Consider the following 20,288-nt stretch of genomic DNA (forward strand, 5'->3'; position numbering starts at 1 on the left):
ATTTCTTCTCTCCTGTGTTTATTTGCATTACATTTGATATTGAAATAATCCAAAATAAAAAGAAAGTTATCAGGTTACATTACTTTTATATCTTGATACTCACATGAAGTTACTGGTTGTGTTTTTGGCAGCCCTCCCAAGCCTGTGCATAAGTTATATCATTTTAATTACTGATACAGTTGTTGCACATCTTTAATTTATTTTGGAGTGTACTTAAAGGGATAGTGGAAATTGAACCCCAAATAGTTTCGTTTTAACTTATATACAAGCATAATTACGTACCAAAACAATCACACCTGATTAAAAAAATATAATAATTGCCTTACGCATGTTAGAAGCACTTTATTGCAGCTTCCCCGAACTTTTTTAGAAACGAAATGATCGAGTCAGCCAAACCGGAAGTGAGGAAAACTCAGGAAGACGAAACAATAACAAACCATGGCGTCTATGCAGAATGAACGTGGAAGGGCAAATATACCAGACGAAGAAGAAGGATTGTACGAGGTATCCAGTGATGATAGCGAGTCAGAAACATCGTCTCGGCTTTCCTGCGAAAATGTAGTTTTAGGAACTGAATCTGAATCCGGTTCAGTAAGCGACGATGGTGAGAATATTGAGCCAGACGATGGACCATTACGTCCTTATTTGTTCGAGCCCGAGGTGATGGAGTTAGTTCACGGCATGGGCAATGGCGAGGATGACCAGGACCAGGCGCCAGATGATGCACCCCTACGCACAAATAATCTTGACTGGTAGGTCCCTAAGCATAGCTCACGCTAGGCGCTATATTATATTTTGCAAAAGTTGGCATGCATGCACTGTAGGCCTATGGCTATGCCCGAGGATGACTGCATGTAGGGTACATTTCATAACATACCAGGGTCAGGTTCACATAAATTATCTTGTCACATTTATTATTGTATATGTAACAGCCTTATGGGCATTAATTACATGAATACATTTAAATGAATTGTATACTAGCATGATATACAGCTAGAGCCAATCGGTCTTTTGACGTAGTATGGTCCTAATCCTAGGCTAGCCAGGCTGCCTGTCAAGTGTAGGCTGTACTCACAGTACTGTTAGTCTATCATGTCTATATGATGACTGTAGTGTACACATTCGACACTGTGTACCGGATTATCGGATGACGAGGCCTCCGGTCGCCTAATCGACAGGCAATAAATGGCGTTGTACACAATGGTACAGGCTAATGATGCATTAAATCAGCCAGAAAACATAATAAAATACTCGTGCCTCGTCCAATGTTTGTGCCCGTCTTCCTTTGTTTTCGTCATCACCCGAAGATTCCCGAAGTATTTCGTTTCATTGAGAGGGCGTGGTCGGGAGCAGTAAAATTGAAAATAAAATGAAACTAGGCGCATGAAATTAAAAAAAATGGTTTATTATGCTTATTTTTAATAAAAATACATAAGTTAAACCCAAAATTCGCGGATTTCCACTATCCCTTTAAGTCATACAATGATTCGAAACCTTTACTTTTCATAAAATGCAAGATGTAACTTTCAATGTGGCTTGTGTATTTATCACATTTTCAATGTAAATAGATCTGATTAAATAAAGAGTAAAAGCACAATCTTAAATGTTGACAGTTATCATTTTCCTATGCTTATTGTTAATGTAGTGGTGTTATGAACAAAATGTTGTCCTAAAGGAAATTAAGATGTTTTTTATTTGTTGACAAAAGATTTAAAGTAGATGCTCACAACATGTGGGAACATTTATAGAGAAAAAATGTTCTATTGTAAAACAAATATTTATCTGCATACTGAACAATTTAGAAACTCTCTAAAAGGTATTATCTTCTGTGACGGTACGACCCTGTAGGGATTGTGGGTATTGCACTTCATAATTACATTCTATGGTAGGCTTATGACATTGATGCCAACATACATGGGACTAGGGGAGACCTTCCTGTTGTTTGCATTGTCACTGACAAATGACAGTGTAGTATTCATTGTCAAGATTTTGTGTTTTTAAACTTGGGACTCTTTTCAGACTGCTCCGGCTTGGGAAAAGATTTGAGCCTTAATGTGTAATGTTTTCTGTATTGTATGGTAAGCTTATCCTTTCATTTGATAGTCCCATTTGGATGTGATAGCTAACATTTTCAGTAAGCAGTAGACAAAAGAAGTGAAAATATGAATGTAATTTATTTTCAATATTTACATAAATACATAATTATTTTAACAAATAAAATAACAAAAAACATCATAACAAATACAAAATAAAAGGTTTGACAGACAGCCATGCCCAGCATGGGCCTGGAGAGCTGCAGAGTCCATTGGGAGAAGAGGGGGGGTGGGATGTGGGGAAGAGGAAGAGCAGCCATGTTAACAGTGTTATGGCTACAGATGTAATATCTAACTCAACATTAGCCATGACAGTCTGGGCTTAGCAAGGGCCTTAGAATACATACTCTAAAGGCCAAATCCAAAAACAGTGATACTGACATTTTAGCAGTTCACAGTCTTTGGAGGTGGTCTTTCAGGCAATTGGCTGGTGACTTTACAAAAAATATAATTTCCCCAAGGGGTGAAATTAACTCCATCTCGCAAAAACAGCCCAGGACTGTCATGTCTAATGTTGGAGTGGTCAACAATGGCACCATTTAGGCTATGAACAAAAGTAGCCATAACACTGTTAACAAACTTCCGGGCCTTGTCCATTTTGACAGGATTTGCACCAGCCCTCCACCGGCGCCTCTGGTTCATCTGGGAGAGCATGATCTTCATGCCAGGGTGCCGATGGTGAAGCTGGTCCAGGTCCTCCTTCATCTGGTTCAGCAACTGAACACTGGGCACATCCCCCAAGTCATTGCCGCCACAGTGGATGAGGAGGACATCCGGGACTGCTCTTCCTCGCAGGGAGTAGGAAAAGAAAGGGAGGACACCTCTCCAGCGCAGTCCACCCCAACCGAACCAGCACACCCTCAGGTCGAGGCCAAGGTTGCTGCCGATGGTCTCTGTAGCTCTCTGGGCTCCATGCCGGACATAGCTGTCTCCGATTATCCATACAGTCACTATGGGAGGAAAATAAATGAGAGCAACAAATGCTTCAGATCATGAGGAATATCAAATCAATTATAAAGGGTTTCTCATTTTGTTCCTTTGACAATAACATGCAAAATAACTATGAAATCACACCTGTATGGTTAAAAGTAACAAGAGAGCAAAACCTCAAAAAACAGATTAACAGCACACAGTTTATATATATATATTTATATACTGTGTGCTGTTTATCTACAATTGTGCACACATGTATATGTATAGTATGTTTGTGTGTAATGTCAACCATCTGAAGTCATGTAAAGTAAGCCAGGACCATCAACTTACAGGTTGTGCAGTTTGGCGTGGAGGAGGTTGCCATCTTCATTTTTCTTAATGCTGAAATAAATAAAAATGGTTTAATCAATATAAAAGCACCTTTCTTTTTCTACAGTCATATTTCATTAATCACATTTAATTCACGCAACACTGGCCATATCTCTGCTAGTTTACAAAGTTTAGTTACAAATGACATTTATATTTGAAAAACGGTGAAGCACTTAAAAAACAATTGTATAGTGTAGGTTCAAGAACATTTAAATCAAAAGAACACGTTTTGTAAAGTTACAGGGTATCTTACCTTCAGAATATGCCGGGAACGAGGAGCAGTGACCTCAAGCTGGGTTGTTAGCATAGGTTGTTAGCTTAATACTGAATAGAGCATGTTAGCTTAGCTTCTTAGCCTGAGCTAGGTCTGGAACGTCACGCTCGGTGGCAGCAGGTCCCGCCCTGTCCAACCTCGGCTCCGCCTCAGCACCGCCTCTTTGCCCTTATTTGGAGCAGGCGGGAGAAGGCGGGAGTTAGACTCTGACGTCGCTGTCGAGCCGTTAGTGGCCGACTCCGCCTACTAAGGGCTTCACGGCAACTCTGCAGAATCCTATGGGTGACGTCACGGACCCTACGTCCATTTATATATACAGTCTATGATTTTATCATTATATTATATAGAGTCGTTATTCATTTGTTTTAAAGCTCAATAAATAACAAAGAAGACCTTTGACCGGCACTTTTATAATTTTGTCCGGAAGATTTCAACTTTAATACACACTGACTGGCGAAAAACTCTGCCCGGTTCCCTCGGCCCCCACCGCGGAGAATAAACAGAAGGGCAACCATGACAACCATGCTTCTTCGCTGCTTTTGTGGAGGAAGTTACAGCGCCACGTAGAGGCTCCTGCATATGTACTGCAGCTTCCCCAGCGGTTGGAGCTAAACGGAGCGGTCTCGTGTGGGCAGACACTATCCGGATAATTATTGCATGTGGACGGAAGCCGTTTGCGATTGCGTTTGCGTTAATCCTATGCGTTTAGCCGTTTTCGTCCTCGTGGGGCCGCAGCCTGAGTGGTTATCCTGCCACCTGCTGTGTGTGTAATCCCTGCTATCATTCAGCGCTGCAGGACATTCAGATTGGTGTCATTTCTATATATTTCAATATGTCCAAAACTCAGCTGCCCGCTTGCCAGGCCCGGCACCACGAGGGGGCAAAAGGGGGCAATGCCCCCTCAGTTGTATTATTTGCCCCCTCACTTTGAGCATCATTCATCCATCAAAAAGTACAATAAATGTCACAATTATTAAATAACTTTAAATAATTATTTCCCCCAATACACATTACTATGTTTAGATCATGATATGTGGGCAGGCAGTCAAGCAACGTGTAAAAAAGCCTCAACCCCAAGCAGTGGCGGCGTCAGAGTATTTTTGTTGGGTAATCTGTGGTAGGGCTAACCCATACAGTGGTGGGGCTCAAGTCAGTATTTGCAATGTAATTACATACACGCTATATCGCCCCCCTTGACAGTAGTGTTAATTTCGTTGACTAAAACTATGACGAAATATGTTCGTCAACGACCTTTTTTTCCATGACGAAAACGAGACGATGACGAGACGGCACCGACGGCAGTAAACAATAACTGTAACGAAATCATCATGCCATATCGTTGACGAAAAGTGACGAGACGAAAATGTAGTTTACTAAATAAAAACTATGACAAAATCTCTTTACTTTACTTTCGTTGACGAAAAATGAGGAGACGAAATATTATCAAAGAAAACGTTACATCTCTGATAGTCAGTTTTTCTCCCAGCAGTTCCATTTCCGGTGCTGCGGCAGAGCAGCAGCTGTTTCTGTGCTGCGCGCGGCGGTACATTTGAATTACACCGGGCAGCGGCACAATAATATGAACTGTCAGGAAGACTCGGGTCTAACTAACTCATGGTCTAACTAACCTTATTTAACAGAAAATAAAATGGCAACAACAGGGCTTGGGAGCAGTGGTCGCACTCGCGTTAACCGAATACCCCCCCATCAGCGCGAGTGAGTGATACATTGTGCACTCGACGGATAATAATGGATTATGACGGAAATGTTACGATCCTGTCCGTCAAAATGACTGGCAACGAAAAAGTCTAAAGCCACCACTGCTTGGGAGAAAGAAACGATGTGATATTTGGGCCCATTTTCGCTACAATGAGGCGGAGAAAAAAAGCGAATGCATTGTTTCATCAGAAGGGAAGCAATGTGGCCAAAACACAGCTGGTAAAAACACCACAAACCTGATACTCTCTGCAAAGCTGCTTTCTTAATCATTCAACCTGTGTTTTTCATCAAATAAGGACAAGATATAATCTTATTTATTTATATACTAAATGACAAATTATTGGTTTTGGCTAGACTAGTTTGACTGAAATGTTCTATATAATCTGATGACTAAAAAAGACTCAACCGTTTTCATTGACAAAAAGTAGACTAAAATAATTAGTTTTCTTTGACTAAAATAAGACTAAAATGCTCAGACTTTTAGTCGACTAAATCTTGACTAAAATGTTTACTGTGTTAGTCGACTAAAATAAGACTAAAATGCTCAGACTTTTAGTCGACTAAAACTTGACTAAATAAAAACAGGATGAAGATGACTAAATATGACTAAAACTAAAAAGGAAATTTAATACAGGACTACGACTAAAACTAAATTAAAAAATAGCTGACGAAATTAACACTACTTGACAGTGAAACGCCATGCGCGAGGTTTAGATTATTTCCCTGTCTCAATCAAAATGGAACTGTATGAAATAAAACGGCACATTTGTCTTGTCCATCCATCCATCCATCTTCTCCCGCTTATCCGTGGTCGGGTCGCGGGGGTAGCAGTTCCAGCAGAGAGCCCCAAACTTTCTTTTCCCTGGCGACATCAACCAGCTCTGACTGGGGGATCCCAAGGCGCTCCCAGGCCAGCGAAGAGAGACACCTGGTCCTAGGTCTACCCCTTGGTCTCTTCCCAGCTGGACGTGCCTGGAACACCTCCCTAGGGAGGCGCCCAGGTGGCATCCTAACTAGGTGCCCGAACCACATTTGTCTTGTAGTAAATAAAAAGGGATCACTGTGAACGTGACGTATGATAGTACACGTTGAAGATCCAATGGGAATACTGATCTCAATCAGTAATGCATGACGCAGACCCAACGTTTCATTGCTCTGATTGGCTGTAGGTCTGACTCTATTCAAATTGCATTTCAGAGGCATTTTGATCCGACCAAGGCCGCGCTGATATTATAATGCCAGAGAATTTCCACACCTTTAGTATATAAAACTCCCCCACTATTCCTTGCACCCCTCTTCTAGCATAACCCCAAATGGTCTCAAACATATTGCATCAGTAACGCGCACTTATTGTTACAGCAGGATCAATTTGTGTGTTGTGGACACGCCCGTATATTTTCGCAAGCCGTGTTCTCAACATTTAGCATTTTGCTTATTATTTAATTTAATTTGTTTACTTTAACATCATTTGTCATGGTGGGGCTAAGCCATTTCTTGGTATGGCTGTAGCCTACCCCAGCCATACCCTGGCACCGCCACTGACCCCAAGTGAGCTTGTAGTCTTAATGTTAGCGTGTGTGCTAGCTGTAAACACAGTCGGATGGGTGACCAAAACGTCCCCGTTTTCCGGGCAGAGTCCCCGTTTTCGGTGGCCGGTACCCGGTTGAAACTCCCAAAAATGTTCCCGTTTTTGAACGTTGAAGGAGTAGATAGTACTTCTCCGCGCCGTTCCTATGAGTTTGCTTTAAAAGAAGGAACACTCAAAACAACCAGGACGAGGGTTAAACAAAAATCTGTTTTAATCATAAAAGGTAATAATGCAATACAATATAATACATTACCATACAAAGCCATATCATATCATATCCGTAATGTAAAAGAGTAGGCCCACTCCTGCCCTGATTCACGCACTGCAAGACCCTCCGGTCTGAGCAGCGCGTGGAGAGAGAGAGAACAACAAGCTGAACAACTTCCTTCATACCAACACCAACAGGAAGGGGTGGAGTTTCATTTGGGAGATACCAAAAACGCTGTCTCACAGGGAATCAGCGCGGGCAGCAGAGAACCAAACAGTTTTCCGTTTGAAGCAAAACACATTCTTATTATGTAGCTTATCACACAATAGTCCATATGTTTTCCCGCTATGAAAGCCACAGGTGTTGGGAAGGCCTGCAGGATCACTCAAAACAGAACTCACAATTAATTCTGCATCTTCCTTCTTCAAAAATAGCCTAAAAACACCCTTTTGATAAACGGGTAAAAGTCAAAGAAAAAGACTATTGCGCTAATTTACTTTTAAGAAAAAGGGAACATTGTTTCAGGAATCTATAAAAAACCTCTATATTTAAGAGGAAAAATGTACTTTTTGTTCCTTCAACTATTAACACACAGGAATGTATAAACCCACACATATATTAGAGATAGCATGATGCAATACACCTCCTATAGATGGGTGACATTAAAATGAATATACCAAAAATATGCTGCCTCACTTCTTCTGTACAGTACCTTACATCAATTTTCCACAACGTGCATTAAAAAAAATAGAGCAAGGTGAAATCAAATGTTATATGTCAGTAAACACTAAGTAACAGTGTTGTGCCAGTTTGTAGCGTTAGCGTATTTCTTCTTCTTGTGAAAACAATATGACATCAACAAAAAATAAGACAGACAACCACAGATAGCACCACACATGATGGTTACTTGTTATTATTAGGGCTGCCTGTATGGATCAGGTTTTTGCCAAAGCGAGCCCTTTTACTATAATAATAATATGTTATGTATTATATCAACCGTATTGGTACAATGAGCGACATCTAGTGACGGATTTTGGAACATTGATTTGATTTTTCTCATGGCAGTTAGACTCTAGAGACAAACCAGGGGACTTTATTTTTATTTTTAATCTGTGTCTGTCCATTTGGTGTAGTATTTGATCCAATATTACATTCGGTTTATATATTAGTCACTTTCTTATGAAATGCCAGGTTTTAGGCCTTGATTTGAACATTCAATCCTGAAAATTAAAAATCAACCAGATTAATGTTTCTTTAATCCTGACTAGAGGTAAGTACATCTGTATAGGAAGACGAGTTAAGGGATAGAGGAGAAAAGGTTATGGTATAATTACAGAGCCTGTCCATTTATAAATTGAGGAAATCAATGTTAGTCTGTTAACCAAAGTGCAGCCATCTATCTATCAACTATCTATTATTAAAGATCAGAGGAAAAGAACATGAGAGGGGTAAATCCAGAATAAAAATAAAGAAGCAAAGAGATTGTAGAGCAGTGAGAAGTAAAAAAGCTTGGTGTGTCAATTCATTACATTTCCAGTATTTTTAAAAATCGCCCCCTCGGATTTGTTAACAGCCCCCTCAGTAATTTCATCCTGGAGCCGGGCCTGCCGCTTGCTCACCTCCACCCGACGCTCCGACCACATCACCCCTATCCTCCATGACCTCCACTGGCTCCCCATCAAACACCGCATTGACTTTAAAATATTACTTTTCACGTTCAAAGCCCTCAACAACCTTGCCCCCCCCTACCCCCCCCCCCTACTTCTGTGACCTCATCCAACGACACACCCCCACCCGTCGCCTCAGGTCTGCTGAAGCTAACCTACTGCAGCCCATCAGGACAAAGCTCCGGACCTGGGGTGACGGGGCCTTCGCAGCAGCCTCCCCCACACTCTGGAGCCCCCTCCCCAGCCACGTCAGATCCGCCAACACTCTCACATCATTCAAACAATCCCTCAACACTCACCTTTTCCCTGTTGCCTTCAACTCCTAATCCACTAACCCCTTGCCCTTATTCCACCTAGCTTAGCACTTTCTACTTTTGTTGTTATTTTGTTTTACTTGCTTGTAAGCGCTTTATAAATGTAATGTATTATTATTATTATTTCAATGACAGTCACTGGATACATTAGCAGACAGGAGTTCAGACCATTTTTTCCATACACTTCAAGCTGGTAGATTAAATGGCTGTCAACAGAAGTAAACAGTTGAGGTGGTTTGATAGTGTTTCACCAATTGGCTCAGCAGGCCGGTATCGTACGTTGGTACGCTGGATCAATGGAGGGAAGTTCAACATTTTCAGGCAGCAATCAATCAATCACATTTTATTTATATAACGCAAGGTTCACATTTGACACCCTCTGTCCTTTGACCCCAGCATCACTAAAAGTACAACATACACTTCTCGCTAGAAATCTAATCAAAAAGCGTTTTAATGGCCAAACTATCCTACAATTTAGGACTTTCCAGAGAGGGTTATTTGTGAATAAACGGGAGCATGTTGTTCCTTACACGACCACTAGAGGTGCTACACTTTAAAACGTGGCTCGACCTATTTGGTCGTATGAGTTGGAGGACTTGTTGCACTATCTGCTCTTTGACAACTGGACTCTAAATCGTGTACATTTCATATTTATATCCAATCTTATATTTGATATTCCATTACTCACATACTTATGTATATCATATGTTTATATGTTGTCACTGTGCATTTCTAATTAACATTATGACCTTGAGCAGGACGGCCAATATGTTATTGCTATTGAGATGTTGACATTTTAAAATGTTTATTTCAAGTCTTTTAATTTTATTTGAGAATGCCATGTCTTTTTATGCTGCTGCAACACAAACATTTCCCAACTTGGGATCAATAAAGTACTTCTTATTTGATCTTATCTTAAACTCCCAAAGAAACGGCACAATTAACATTTAATAACCCTTCGCTTATATATCATCATATCATCAATCATGATATCATTTATAATATAAAACAATATGTGAAGACCGGTGTTGTGCCATGTGCAAATACTCTGGCACATCCCAGAAATGGAATACAGAACGATATTGTGCCTTAAAATCAAAAAGCAGCGTGATAAACTATTTGCAGATGTTTTTTGATCCTCGTTCTCTTCAAAAAAACATTGGTTAATCCCTGGAATCAAAAGTTACAAAGAAACACATTGTGGATACGAACATAAATAACAAATGTGTTTGCACTTCGCTTCCTGAATGAGGCTCATTGTGTGTACTGTGAAAGAAGACGCTCGAGGCACTTGATTCTTCAGTTAACCTCAGCTCCTATTGCACATCATCTTGTTTAGTTCAACACAGTCCATGTGTCCTCTTCAGCGTGGTTTCAAGCCACGTATATCCAGTATATCGATTCTGACACGTTTGTTTGGTTGGTTTTGGGCTTTGAGGTCGGCTGATCAGCTGCTGCTTGTAGTCCCAAAAACAAAGAGAAAGACCAGGGGAGACCGAGCGTTCTCATTGGTAGCCCCCAGGCTCTGGAACGACCTGCCCCCCCCCCTCATGTAAAATTGTCGCCCACTCTTGAAGCTTTTAAGTCCCACCTAAAAACCCACCTGTTCCCTCGCTTACCAGTCAGTCTGAGCTATGTCATACCTATTTGTATGCTTTCACTGTCTGTCCATAGCCTTTATGTGCCTTGTATTTATTCTTATGTGTGCTTTTTTTATCTATTCGTGTAATATTATATTTTATTATAATGTTATGTTCATTGTGAAGCACTTTGGCAAACCCTCTGTTTTTAAACTGTGCTATATAAATAAAGTGGAGTGGATTGGACTACTGTTAGGCCTAAGATGTCCATCGACACACACTGCAGCTATGCTCGGACGACAATAAAAGCCTTGAAATAACAACAAAGGGAAAGATTTCATTTTTTGCTTTTTTATTTTTGCAAATAGGAAAATAGCATATCTGGTATTCCAAAATAAAATTAAAATAAAGCCTGTGTTGAACCAGATAAACAGGCATGACAGAGAGAAGGGAGACTGACAGAGGGACGTAGCGATAGATAGAGAGAGCATTGGATGATGATTAGGGAACACAGGCCTGGATGTAGGTCAGTAGAAGCTGCCTGGGGAGGCTCAGACACAAAGACAGCATCGGTTCAGACAGATAAACACGTCTGTCTGCCTTCGATGGGTTCCTACCTTACTAAGCATGGCTTGCTTATCAAACAGGAGTGCACCACAATGTATCCATTATGCTAAGAGATATGGAGGAAGTGTAAATGTACACCGCTACATGCAGGTAGTGCTCTGCTTTTCAGTTGATCCAAAGCCCGTAGAAATTAAAGTTAGGTTAGCCTACATGTTGTAGCAGTGAGTGCTGCTTCGACAGAGACGAGTCAGTTCTGTGAAGCGTGATGAATCCAGTCTCTTCATGTGGAGCTCTGGTAGCTTTACAAGCACCGACGTGTTTTAAAGAACACGTGATAATAGTGACTGATTTGCACAGTTCCGTAGGAAATATTTATAATCTTTTTTTGGCATTTTACCGTTCCAAAGGTATACATGTTATGAAACCGCCATAAGAGCACAATGACTGTTTCTCTCACTTTCCACCAACACAAGTGCACTTGAGAGTCAGCTTAAATGGGGTGTGAATGGGACTCCAAATCCCAGACCGTCATCAGTCGGACATTCCACAGATTGATCACGCTACAATCAAACATACAAATACCAAAAGCCCCCTCTCCGGAAACACATTTGAATAGCTTAATGCACTGATTGAAAAATCCTCATCGATTAAAAAAAACACACATCTATATATAAAGGCTACAAGCTGTACATGTTATCTTTGTCCTTTACGGTACACATGTTTATGGGTATGCTAATACAGATGATTATGTTAGCTGCCTATCCAGCTGTTTAAACTACTAGCTTCTCTTGCTACTATAACCAACATACATGGAACTGTTTCGCCTCACTTTTGCACCGTTGAGCCCAAACATAACAGTAGTAGTAGTAGCTGCGATCGGCCAGACAGAGGTCGGCTGCACAATGGTAGCAAGGGGATTTCCCAGAACAAAAGAGCTTTAAAACTGTCGTGGGTGTCGCTTTCGTGCTCAAGCTGGGCCAGAACAGGGTTTTCTGGTTTGTCAACTTCCCCGTTCCCAATCAGTCAAATAAGAGCAGTCGTGTGATAACCGTAGGATCGAGTGAGGTGGTCTTGTGAAATGTACAAAGGCATCGTTAGAGATTAGAGTGAACTGAGAGAAAAGGCATACGGGGTCAAACGAGGCGGATTATGATTGGACAAGTGCAACGAAGGCCAGGGTGGGATGCGTTCAACATCGGAAGTTTTCTCAGTTTGGCCAAAAAGTAAGTCTGACGATGTCTCCGCGTTGTCTCATAATAGAAGAGTTCATTCAGCGGGAAAGCGCTTAGGGGAGAGCAGAATGGCACCCTCATGGGATGGCCGTCACGCTCTGCCACTGCCACGTGTCGTATGATGAGACACATGAACATTAAAATGTCCTTTCAACAGCGTATACAAATTGAAGCTTAATTCATGGGCCCTGAAGTTTGGCTTCGAGGAAGTAAAAAGAGGATTTTAGAGTCACAGACACTCCTGTTGCTTCTTGAACAGCAGCTAGCAGGTTAGCTTGAGTGGTTTGCAAGAGGGGTGAAAACGGTCTCCTGTTCGGTGTTTCGCATTGTGTGCCAGGAAATCCACTTCCAGATGGGGGCTTCCTGAGGAGAGTCAGATGCTCAGAAGGAACAGTGACATTTAAACAGCAGGGGGGGAAGCCAAATGGGAGGAGGGGAAGAAACAGCGTCCAGCTCTCACAGTTCTTTTAAAAGTTCTGCTTGTGAAGCACCAGAAATATCCTGAGGGCGACCCGGACCCCCTCCTCCGGGGTGTGTAGGCTACAGAGCGTCACATGGCGGCCTTGAGCATCCTGCCGGGTCTGGAGCTGCGGTGGACCTTGGTGTGTTTGGACAGGTGGTCGCTGCGGGCAAACTTCTTCTCGCAGAGGGAGCACTCGTACGGCTTGATGCCGGAGTGAGAGCGGCGGTGGCGGGAAAGTTCGTCAGATCGGGAAAACCTGGCGACAAAAGAGCAGGAAGGCGGAGTCAGGAACACTGGGACGAAAAGACACCACATTCTTGTCCAAATTAGCCAACTGTCAAAGTCAACTTTATTGTCAATCTTCCAGCTTGTGTGTCCAGACAGAGAGACCGTTTCCCACAATCCTGAATACAAATATATATGCAAATATTTATATACCTATTAGGGGTGTTACGGTACACGTACCCATACAGAAATTATTCGGTACGGGCCCTTCGGGTCGGTACACGTGTGTATCGAACGAATATAACGCTAAAAGTAAAACATTTAGAACGTGAACAACTTTTTGGAGTAATTTGCTCACATTGGGCTCAACGCGCCATAGAGCGAGCAAGTCATCTCATTGGACGAGAGGCATACTATGAGAGCTGGTCACAGGGATGCGTTCAAATGTAGTCAGTAATTTGAGGAACTGTCGAAACGGCGAACGCAGATAAAGTTGAGCTCTAAAATCCTCCAGCATCATTGAAGTCTCCGGTTTGGGAACATTTTGGTTTCGCAGTTACACACAAGGATGACGGACAAAGACAGGTGGACCGAACCAAAGCTGTTTGTCGGCATTGTTCAACTAACATTGGTTACGCGGCTGGCAATACATCAAACTTGCACACTCTTGAAAAGGCATCACTTGAACGTGAATATCACCGGTACCAAAAGACTGAAGTGCAAACCCAACTCCCGCTAGCATTTAAGCCTCCACCACTCGCAGAGAGTTCAGACCGAGCCAAAGCTATTACAAACGCCAAATATCCTTATGTTGCCATGTTAGCAAAGCGCTACCTGGCTGTATCTGCTGCCTCTGTCCCTAGCGAGAGGGTGTTCTCCACAGCAGGAGACATTGCTAGTGCCAGCTGATCTGCCCTTTCAGCAGCCATGTGGACAAGTTCATCTTTCTTTAGAACAACATGAAAATACAATGACAAGTCCTAATGTCAAACTGGCTGCTTAGGTACAGTACAGTTCAAAGACAGATGATTTCAGTTCATCGAAATGCTGCACCTTAATGTTTATTTTATTATATTTTGTATTTATTTGAGTGAATACATTATTCACAGTTTAATAATAATTAAAAAACAACAACAAATATTTTATGTTTTGTGATAATCTTTTCTGCTGTACCGAAAACGTACCGAACCGAACCGTGACCTAAAAACCGAGGTACGTACCGAACCGAAATGTTTGCGAACCGTTACACCCCTAATACCTATATACACACAATCAAAGACACATGTCTACATATGCCTGGCTTAGTAATCTATCATAATGAGAGCATCAGAATAGAGTGGTGCATGGATGACGTTTCTTTGTAGGCCGACCTGGAAGCAAGCATCGTATTGGTTCCCTCGTCAAAAAGCAATGGGATTTTTCCAGTGGATTTCGGTATATTTCATAAAATACGCTAAAATAAGATAATCATTACCAAGGTCTTTCCACCCCCTTGTGATCTTTGAAGCGTACATGCGATCGGAAGAAGTAAAAAGCTAGCGTTAAGCTATGAACGAACTACACAACGATCACATGACTTCATGTCACCACCGCTAAGCTAATGGCGGCTAATGTTCGTCGTAGTGTTAGCAACTGGCGCATCGAAGCTTCGGTAATATCCTCGAGCGGGGTATTAACTGACGTATTTGTTGTCGTCGGACAAAAAGTCTATTAAGCTTTTGTTCACCGTATATCTCATGTCAGGCATCAAACCAAAAACACGTGCAAAAGACTTTGAGACGAGGGAACCCTCCTTGTTTCCTTGAAAGAGAGATCAACGGTCTCACTGGGATTCACCTGGGTAAATAAAGGTTTGAAATGAGAGGAACCCGAGGTGGTAAAATGCGAACTCCTTTCTGGGTTTTAAGACTCGTCCCTGCATCATTACATCGCAGCCCGTTGCTTGAACCGATGGAATAAGAAATGGCTAAACGTGGGTGTATTTTTGAAATGTTGATCTTAGCCGTTAGCCGTTAGCAAACATCACGGAACCGCCTCCTCCCCGTGGATCTTAGAACAGCACACTGCCTTGAAATGTTTAAACTAAATGATTGTCCATGTTTTACTGTCTTTTTTCAGTTTCGCTTTTATTTTATTTATTTTTTAAATTGTTTTATTTGAACCTATTTTCATTTCTTCTCCGCTCAGAAGGGAATTTCATTAGGATCACTGTTGATGTTTTAATCTTGTTCTCTATTTATTTTAATATTGTTGTCATGTTTCCTTGTTGCTCTGAGAAGCACTTTGGGCTGAAAGGTAATATAAATATCATTACCATCATTACAAAACACTCGCTGCTATACAACATGTGCAATATCATTATTATTAATCATGTTCTATAATAACGTGAAATTACGTGTCTGCCACTACGTTTTTTGCACTACTAAATACTGTTAATATGTACTTCATTATGTGCCCGTCTATGTTTCCTGTAGATATTGTATTTCTGTAACTGGCACAACAATTTCCTTCGGGATAAAAACAGTCTTATCTTATCTTATACAAATAAAGTGTATTTTTATGATTTCATCCGGCTACATACCTCCAGCCGCAGTCGGGCCAGCTGCACGTGTACGGCTTCTCTCCCGTATGCCGGCGGAAGTGCGCCTTCAGGTGGCTGCTCTTGGTGTACATCTTCCCGCAGCCGGGGTGGGAGCACTTGTGGACCCTCTCTGTGGGCGGCAGTCTGCTCACCCGGGGGGTCATGGCCTTCAACAGCTCAGTGCCCTGACCCCCAACCCCCGTCAGGCCCTTGATCTCTAGAGTTCTCATAGTGAAGGGCAGCGGGGCGATCCTCACGTACTTCTGGTCAGCTGACTTGTTGTCTCCGCTGTTTAGAGACAACAGGGTGGCGGTGGGGTTCAGCAGGGTGACATTTTGTCCTCTTGCACCCTGGAGGCCCATGACCAGGTGAGTGAGCCAGATGCCACCTTGGGCCCCTGGAGGAGAGCCAGCGGGCGTTGGAGATAGGGGCTGTAGCTGCAGAACCAACGGGGCACCAAGGAGCATCTGGGAGGAAGGTGAGGGGTTACGTTGAGCAGAAGGGGAGTGGTCTTCTGCGCTGATTTCCTCCTTAAGGATACTTGAAGTGCAATGAGAAGCAACCTTCCCTTGATCACGGCAAGTGTCTGAGGAGGCTTCGGGTGTCAAAGTGGAGGATGGAGAGTCACTGCATGGCAGAGGGGACGCTTCTTCTTTTGGAATAAGAAGAAGACCCTCGTCTTTTGAGACAAGAAGACCCTCTTTGACAAGTTCCATCTTTTCCCTCAAGAACTCCTCGATGTCTTCCAGCGTGGGGGAAAACGGGGAAGAGGGATGGAAAGGGAAATCTGGCAGCTGAGGCTCGTGACTCGCAGGTTCCTCCTCATCGCCATCCTCCGCTCCTAGACAAGACGAGGCACGTTTATACAGCAGCTTTCAACACAAGGCAGCTTTCAACACAAGGCATTCAACGTGCTTTACAGAAAGGAAAGACATTAAGAAACATGTTGTAAAATAACAAAGGTACATGAGTTAAGGTGTGAGATACACACATCTGAAATGTTTGGGTCCGACCAGTGTCAGCCAGACCAGGGCTGAGAGGGCGTCCACCCTGAGAGCGGGGGGGGGGGGGGGGGCTTGAATTTTGAATTGAGCCGGCCCTTATAGATACCATCTCTTTACGTTAGTGAGCCGCATCATTCGGCTCCTCATGTTACCACGGTTTCCCACGGAGCCTCAGTTTCGCCGCTGGGAGGCTCCGGCCCCCCCCCCCCCCCCCGCTCATCGCGTCCTAATCGTGCACGTCTCGTGTTCTCTCACCGCCGATGTCGGAGAAACGATCTTCAATACTCCGAAAAGAATCCCCCCAGACTCCTTCGCCCCTCCTTTTTCCTTTTCGTCATTCCAAGCGATAAAAACTCTTGATCTTCGCGGACGCCCTCGGCTCGAGGTCAGGGCGCGCCGAGCTGAATACGGGGTCGAATACGCCCCCCTGGCGGACACGCTGTCTCTCAATCATTGCTGACTTCATAGCAGAAATAGTTTTCTTTGACCTCAATTTCTTTCTACTTTCTTTTTTAACGTATCCTTTAGCTAAGTGTTTCGTGCTAAACGAACCCCCCTTCTGGAATTCTAATCTGCAACCCAGTATTCAGAGCATTCCACGGATCCAGGCCGTATCACGTGGCTTGCTAGTTTTGGACCCCGGACTTTAACCCCAATACACGAGACATCTCTAATCGGCTGACCAGTACCTCCTAGGAAGATGTGCAGACTCATCTTCTCGTCCTCATCATCGTCTTCTTCCTCCTCCTCTTCCTCCTCCTCCTCTCCTCGGTGCATCGCCCCCAGCTCCCCGGCCGAGCTGCCCCCCTCGCTGTCCCCCAGGCCGAGGGAGAACAGGCTGCTGCTGTCCCTGAACAGGTCATTCTCCAAACTCAGCGTTCTGCTGCTGAGAGACACCATTGATCCAGACCCAACGAGAGGAGGGGCCGTCGAGGAAACACGATCCAGAAGAGGATCCCGGAAACCTGCAACGGCAACATCAAGAGTACTTTTTAACAACCAAGCAGAAAGTAAAAGTGCATGACGAGCAATTTACATCGATGCCCAGATTTAAAGAGTCCTCTCCTGCTGATGTTCAGGTGTATATCAGTATGTAGTGTCTCTACATGTCTCCATGCTCTAATGCACCTCTTTTCACCCTCTGTCTGAAACCAGAGCCCAGTCTGCTCTGATTGGTCAATCGCTGAGAGATCTCCTGCTCCTTAGCCTATTGTGAGTGCTAGCCAATAGAAGAGCGAGTGCTACATAGTGATGGGGCGGTTTTGGCGCAGTGGTTAGAGCGTTGGTCATCAGATCAAGGGGCCTTGGTGAACTCCAGTTCGAATCCCGCCTCGGCCGCCACTGCGTCAGGCCGCATCTGCTCCTATGGGTAATGTCCGCAGTAATGACTCTTATATGTGTAATTGTAAAGCGCTTTGAGCACCTGTAAAAGCGCTCTAATAAAAAATGTAATGCATTATTATTATTATGTCACTATGTTTCTGGAAGTAAACAAAGGAGTCCAGAGAGAACCGCAGTGACGCGTCCTAAAACCCGGATGTAACTCCTTCCGGTTCCTTCGTCAAAAACGCAATGCGAACAATTTCTCCATAGGATTCTGGAAAGTAGCTGGAATCAGGTCTGTGCTTGAAACACATTCAAGAGACGGATCACGTTTTGGTCAGCCGGATAATCTCCACGTGTCTCTCCTACTTTTATCATTTTCGAATCATAAATCTAGTCGCAAGAAGCAAAATGCTAACGTTATGCTATCGGAACTACAGCAGGGTCGCTGCTTCAACGTCACGCCAACTTAAGATCCAGATTCAGTGTGTGGGAGGGAACTTTGGGATTGTAGCCTCTGCAGACCATTTACATGCACTGAAACCTATACAACACACTACAGTCGAGGGAAAACCCCCACACGCATACTAGGGCCTCTTTAATGGAAATGTCTTGTAACTTTGTTCACCCACAGTTCACTTTGATGATTTACTTAGGTATTACATTATCAGTAAAAAACGTCATTACAATATCAATACAGGACTTTTTCGATCACGTTATACATCTTCAGGAAACCATTACATTATTAGGTGTTATAATCTACATAAAAGTGTATTACATAGGGTATATCTTTGTAATGAGCAAGACATTGTGCACTGATTGCTTTCTGAAGCTTGAAGCATGTAAACATGTCACAGTAAAGGCACAACACCTGAAAATAAGCATGCGTCTTTAAGTTGAGGCATGTTTTGGTCAGGCCCAACTTTAAATTAGATAATCCATTAAATATTCCCGCGAAAAGTACTATAATTAACTTTTTACAAATATAAACTGCTATCTTCCATATAATTAAAAACATGTTTTAGCACTGGTCTAGTATAAATAGAACTGTAAAATGTATCAGAGGTAAAACATATTGACAATTATGGAAAGTTGAATGGAAAAATGCAAAGAAGGTATGCAAATTCTAAGTTAAGTTAGTTAGCCACCAGTAGTTCACCTTCAGGTCCGCAGATATCACATGTGGAACTGCCCATTAGCTTCAACAGGATGTGTGTTGCTCTGCTGTCAGATTGCAGGCACATGTTGCAGCAGGGCCTCACACACTTTACACAGAGCTGGGTAAACACGGCCCGTGCTGACTTGACCATTAGTGTGTGAGTGTGTGTGTGTGAGTGTGTCGAGGGGAAGTGTTAAACTCATGAGGATTGAAATCAGAAAACACCGCTCGATGACTATTTTTTACCAGAAAGGGCGCTCGACAACATGGCAAACCGCCTGAATGCGCCCGCATAGGAATCCATGAGTCTCCGGTTCAAAATATCTAGTTAACCGAGCAGCATCCCGGATATGTGGCTCGACTTACCGTGAATGTACTGCAGTAACTCGGTGGAGAACGAGCCGCACCGTCGAAGGGGTTCTTCTATTTTCCGCGTTTCTGGGTTCCTCCGTCGTGTTATTGTCGTAGCACGCTCACATCCCGTCCTTGCCACGGGTCCATGTTGGCATTCCTTTTTCCCAGCGTCACGTGACAAGCATTGCTGCACAACTCTGGAGGCACGGGTCCTGTTGCGTGGCGCTGATTGGCCGAGCGCGGCGGAGGCTCGCCCTAAAAGGACGGCTCTGATTGGCCGCCACTCGATAAATTCAAGACTACCATGTGTTGATGTCGAGATCACTGTGCACAGCGACTAACTGCCATACAGTGTAGCCCAGTGTTTTTCAAAGTGGGGGCCCCGACCCCCCGGGGGGCCGCGAGGAGGGTCACGCAAAGTTTGAAGGAAAGGGGAATTATTTATTTTTTTAAAGTTACATTTTTTTTTGTAGATGTCAATCTATGTACTTTGATGCCAATCTTTTAATATTTTTTATTTATTAATATATATATATATTTTGTTAAATCACACGACCGCCCTTCAAGCCAATCAGAATCGAGCTGCCGCTACTGAGAGTGAAACGTAGGCCCATTCCCAAACCGCCCCCTACACC

General features: G+C 43.2%; 1 protein-coding gene across 1 annotated transcript; it reads right to left on the reverse strand.

The window, feature by feature from the left end:
* Positions 1-11,097: 11,097 nt before the first annotated feature.
* LOC117447335 (Krueppel-like factor 15) lies at positions 11,098-19,815 on the reverse strand. Its single transcript, XM_034084037.2, has 4 exons — positions 19,666-19,815; positions 17,507-17,782; positions 15,814-16,654; positions 11,098-13,263 (listed from the first exon to the last, which is right to left on the reverse strand). The coding sequence occupies exons 2-4, from the start codon at positions 17,715-17,717 to the stop codon at positions 13,095-13,097; spliced, it is 1,221 nt and encodes a 406-aa protein (XP_033939928.1). The 5' UTR covers positions 17,718-17,782; positions 19,666-19,815; the 3' UTR covers positions 11,098-13,094.
* Between the last annotated feature and the right edge of the window lie 473 nt (positions 19,816-20,288).

This window comes from Pseudochaenichthys georgianus, chromosome 5, assembly GCF_902827115.2.
Source record: "Pseudochaenichthys georgianus chromosome 5, fPseGeo1.2, whole genome shotgun sequence".
Classification (NCBI taxonomy): domain Eukaryota; kingdom Metazoa; phylum Chordata; class Actinopteri; order Perciformes; family Channichthyidae; genus Pseudochaenichthys; species Pseudochaenichthys georgianus.

Excerpts from the sequence above, each read along its gene's own strand:
- LOC117447335 (XM_034084037.2), bottom strand. The coding sequence starts at position 17,717 with ATGGTGTCTCTCAGCAGCAGAACGCTGAGTTTGGAGAATGACCTGTTC. Across the intron at positions 16,655-17,506 it reads TCTGCACATCTTCCTAGGAG|GAGCGGAGGATGGCGATGAG; the intron begins GTACTGGTCAGC and ends CGTCTTGTCTAG. Across the intron at positions 13,264-15,813 it reads TGGCCCGACTGCGGCTGGAG|GTTTTCCCGATCTGACGAAC; the intron begins GTATGTAGCCGG and ends TTTTGTCGCCAG.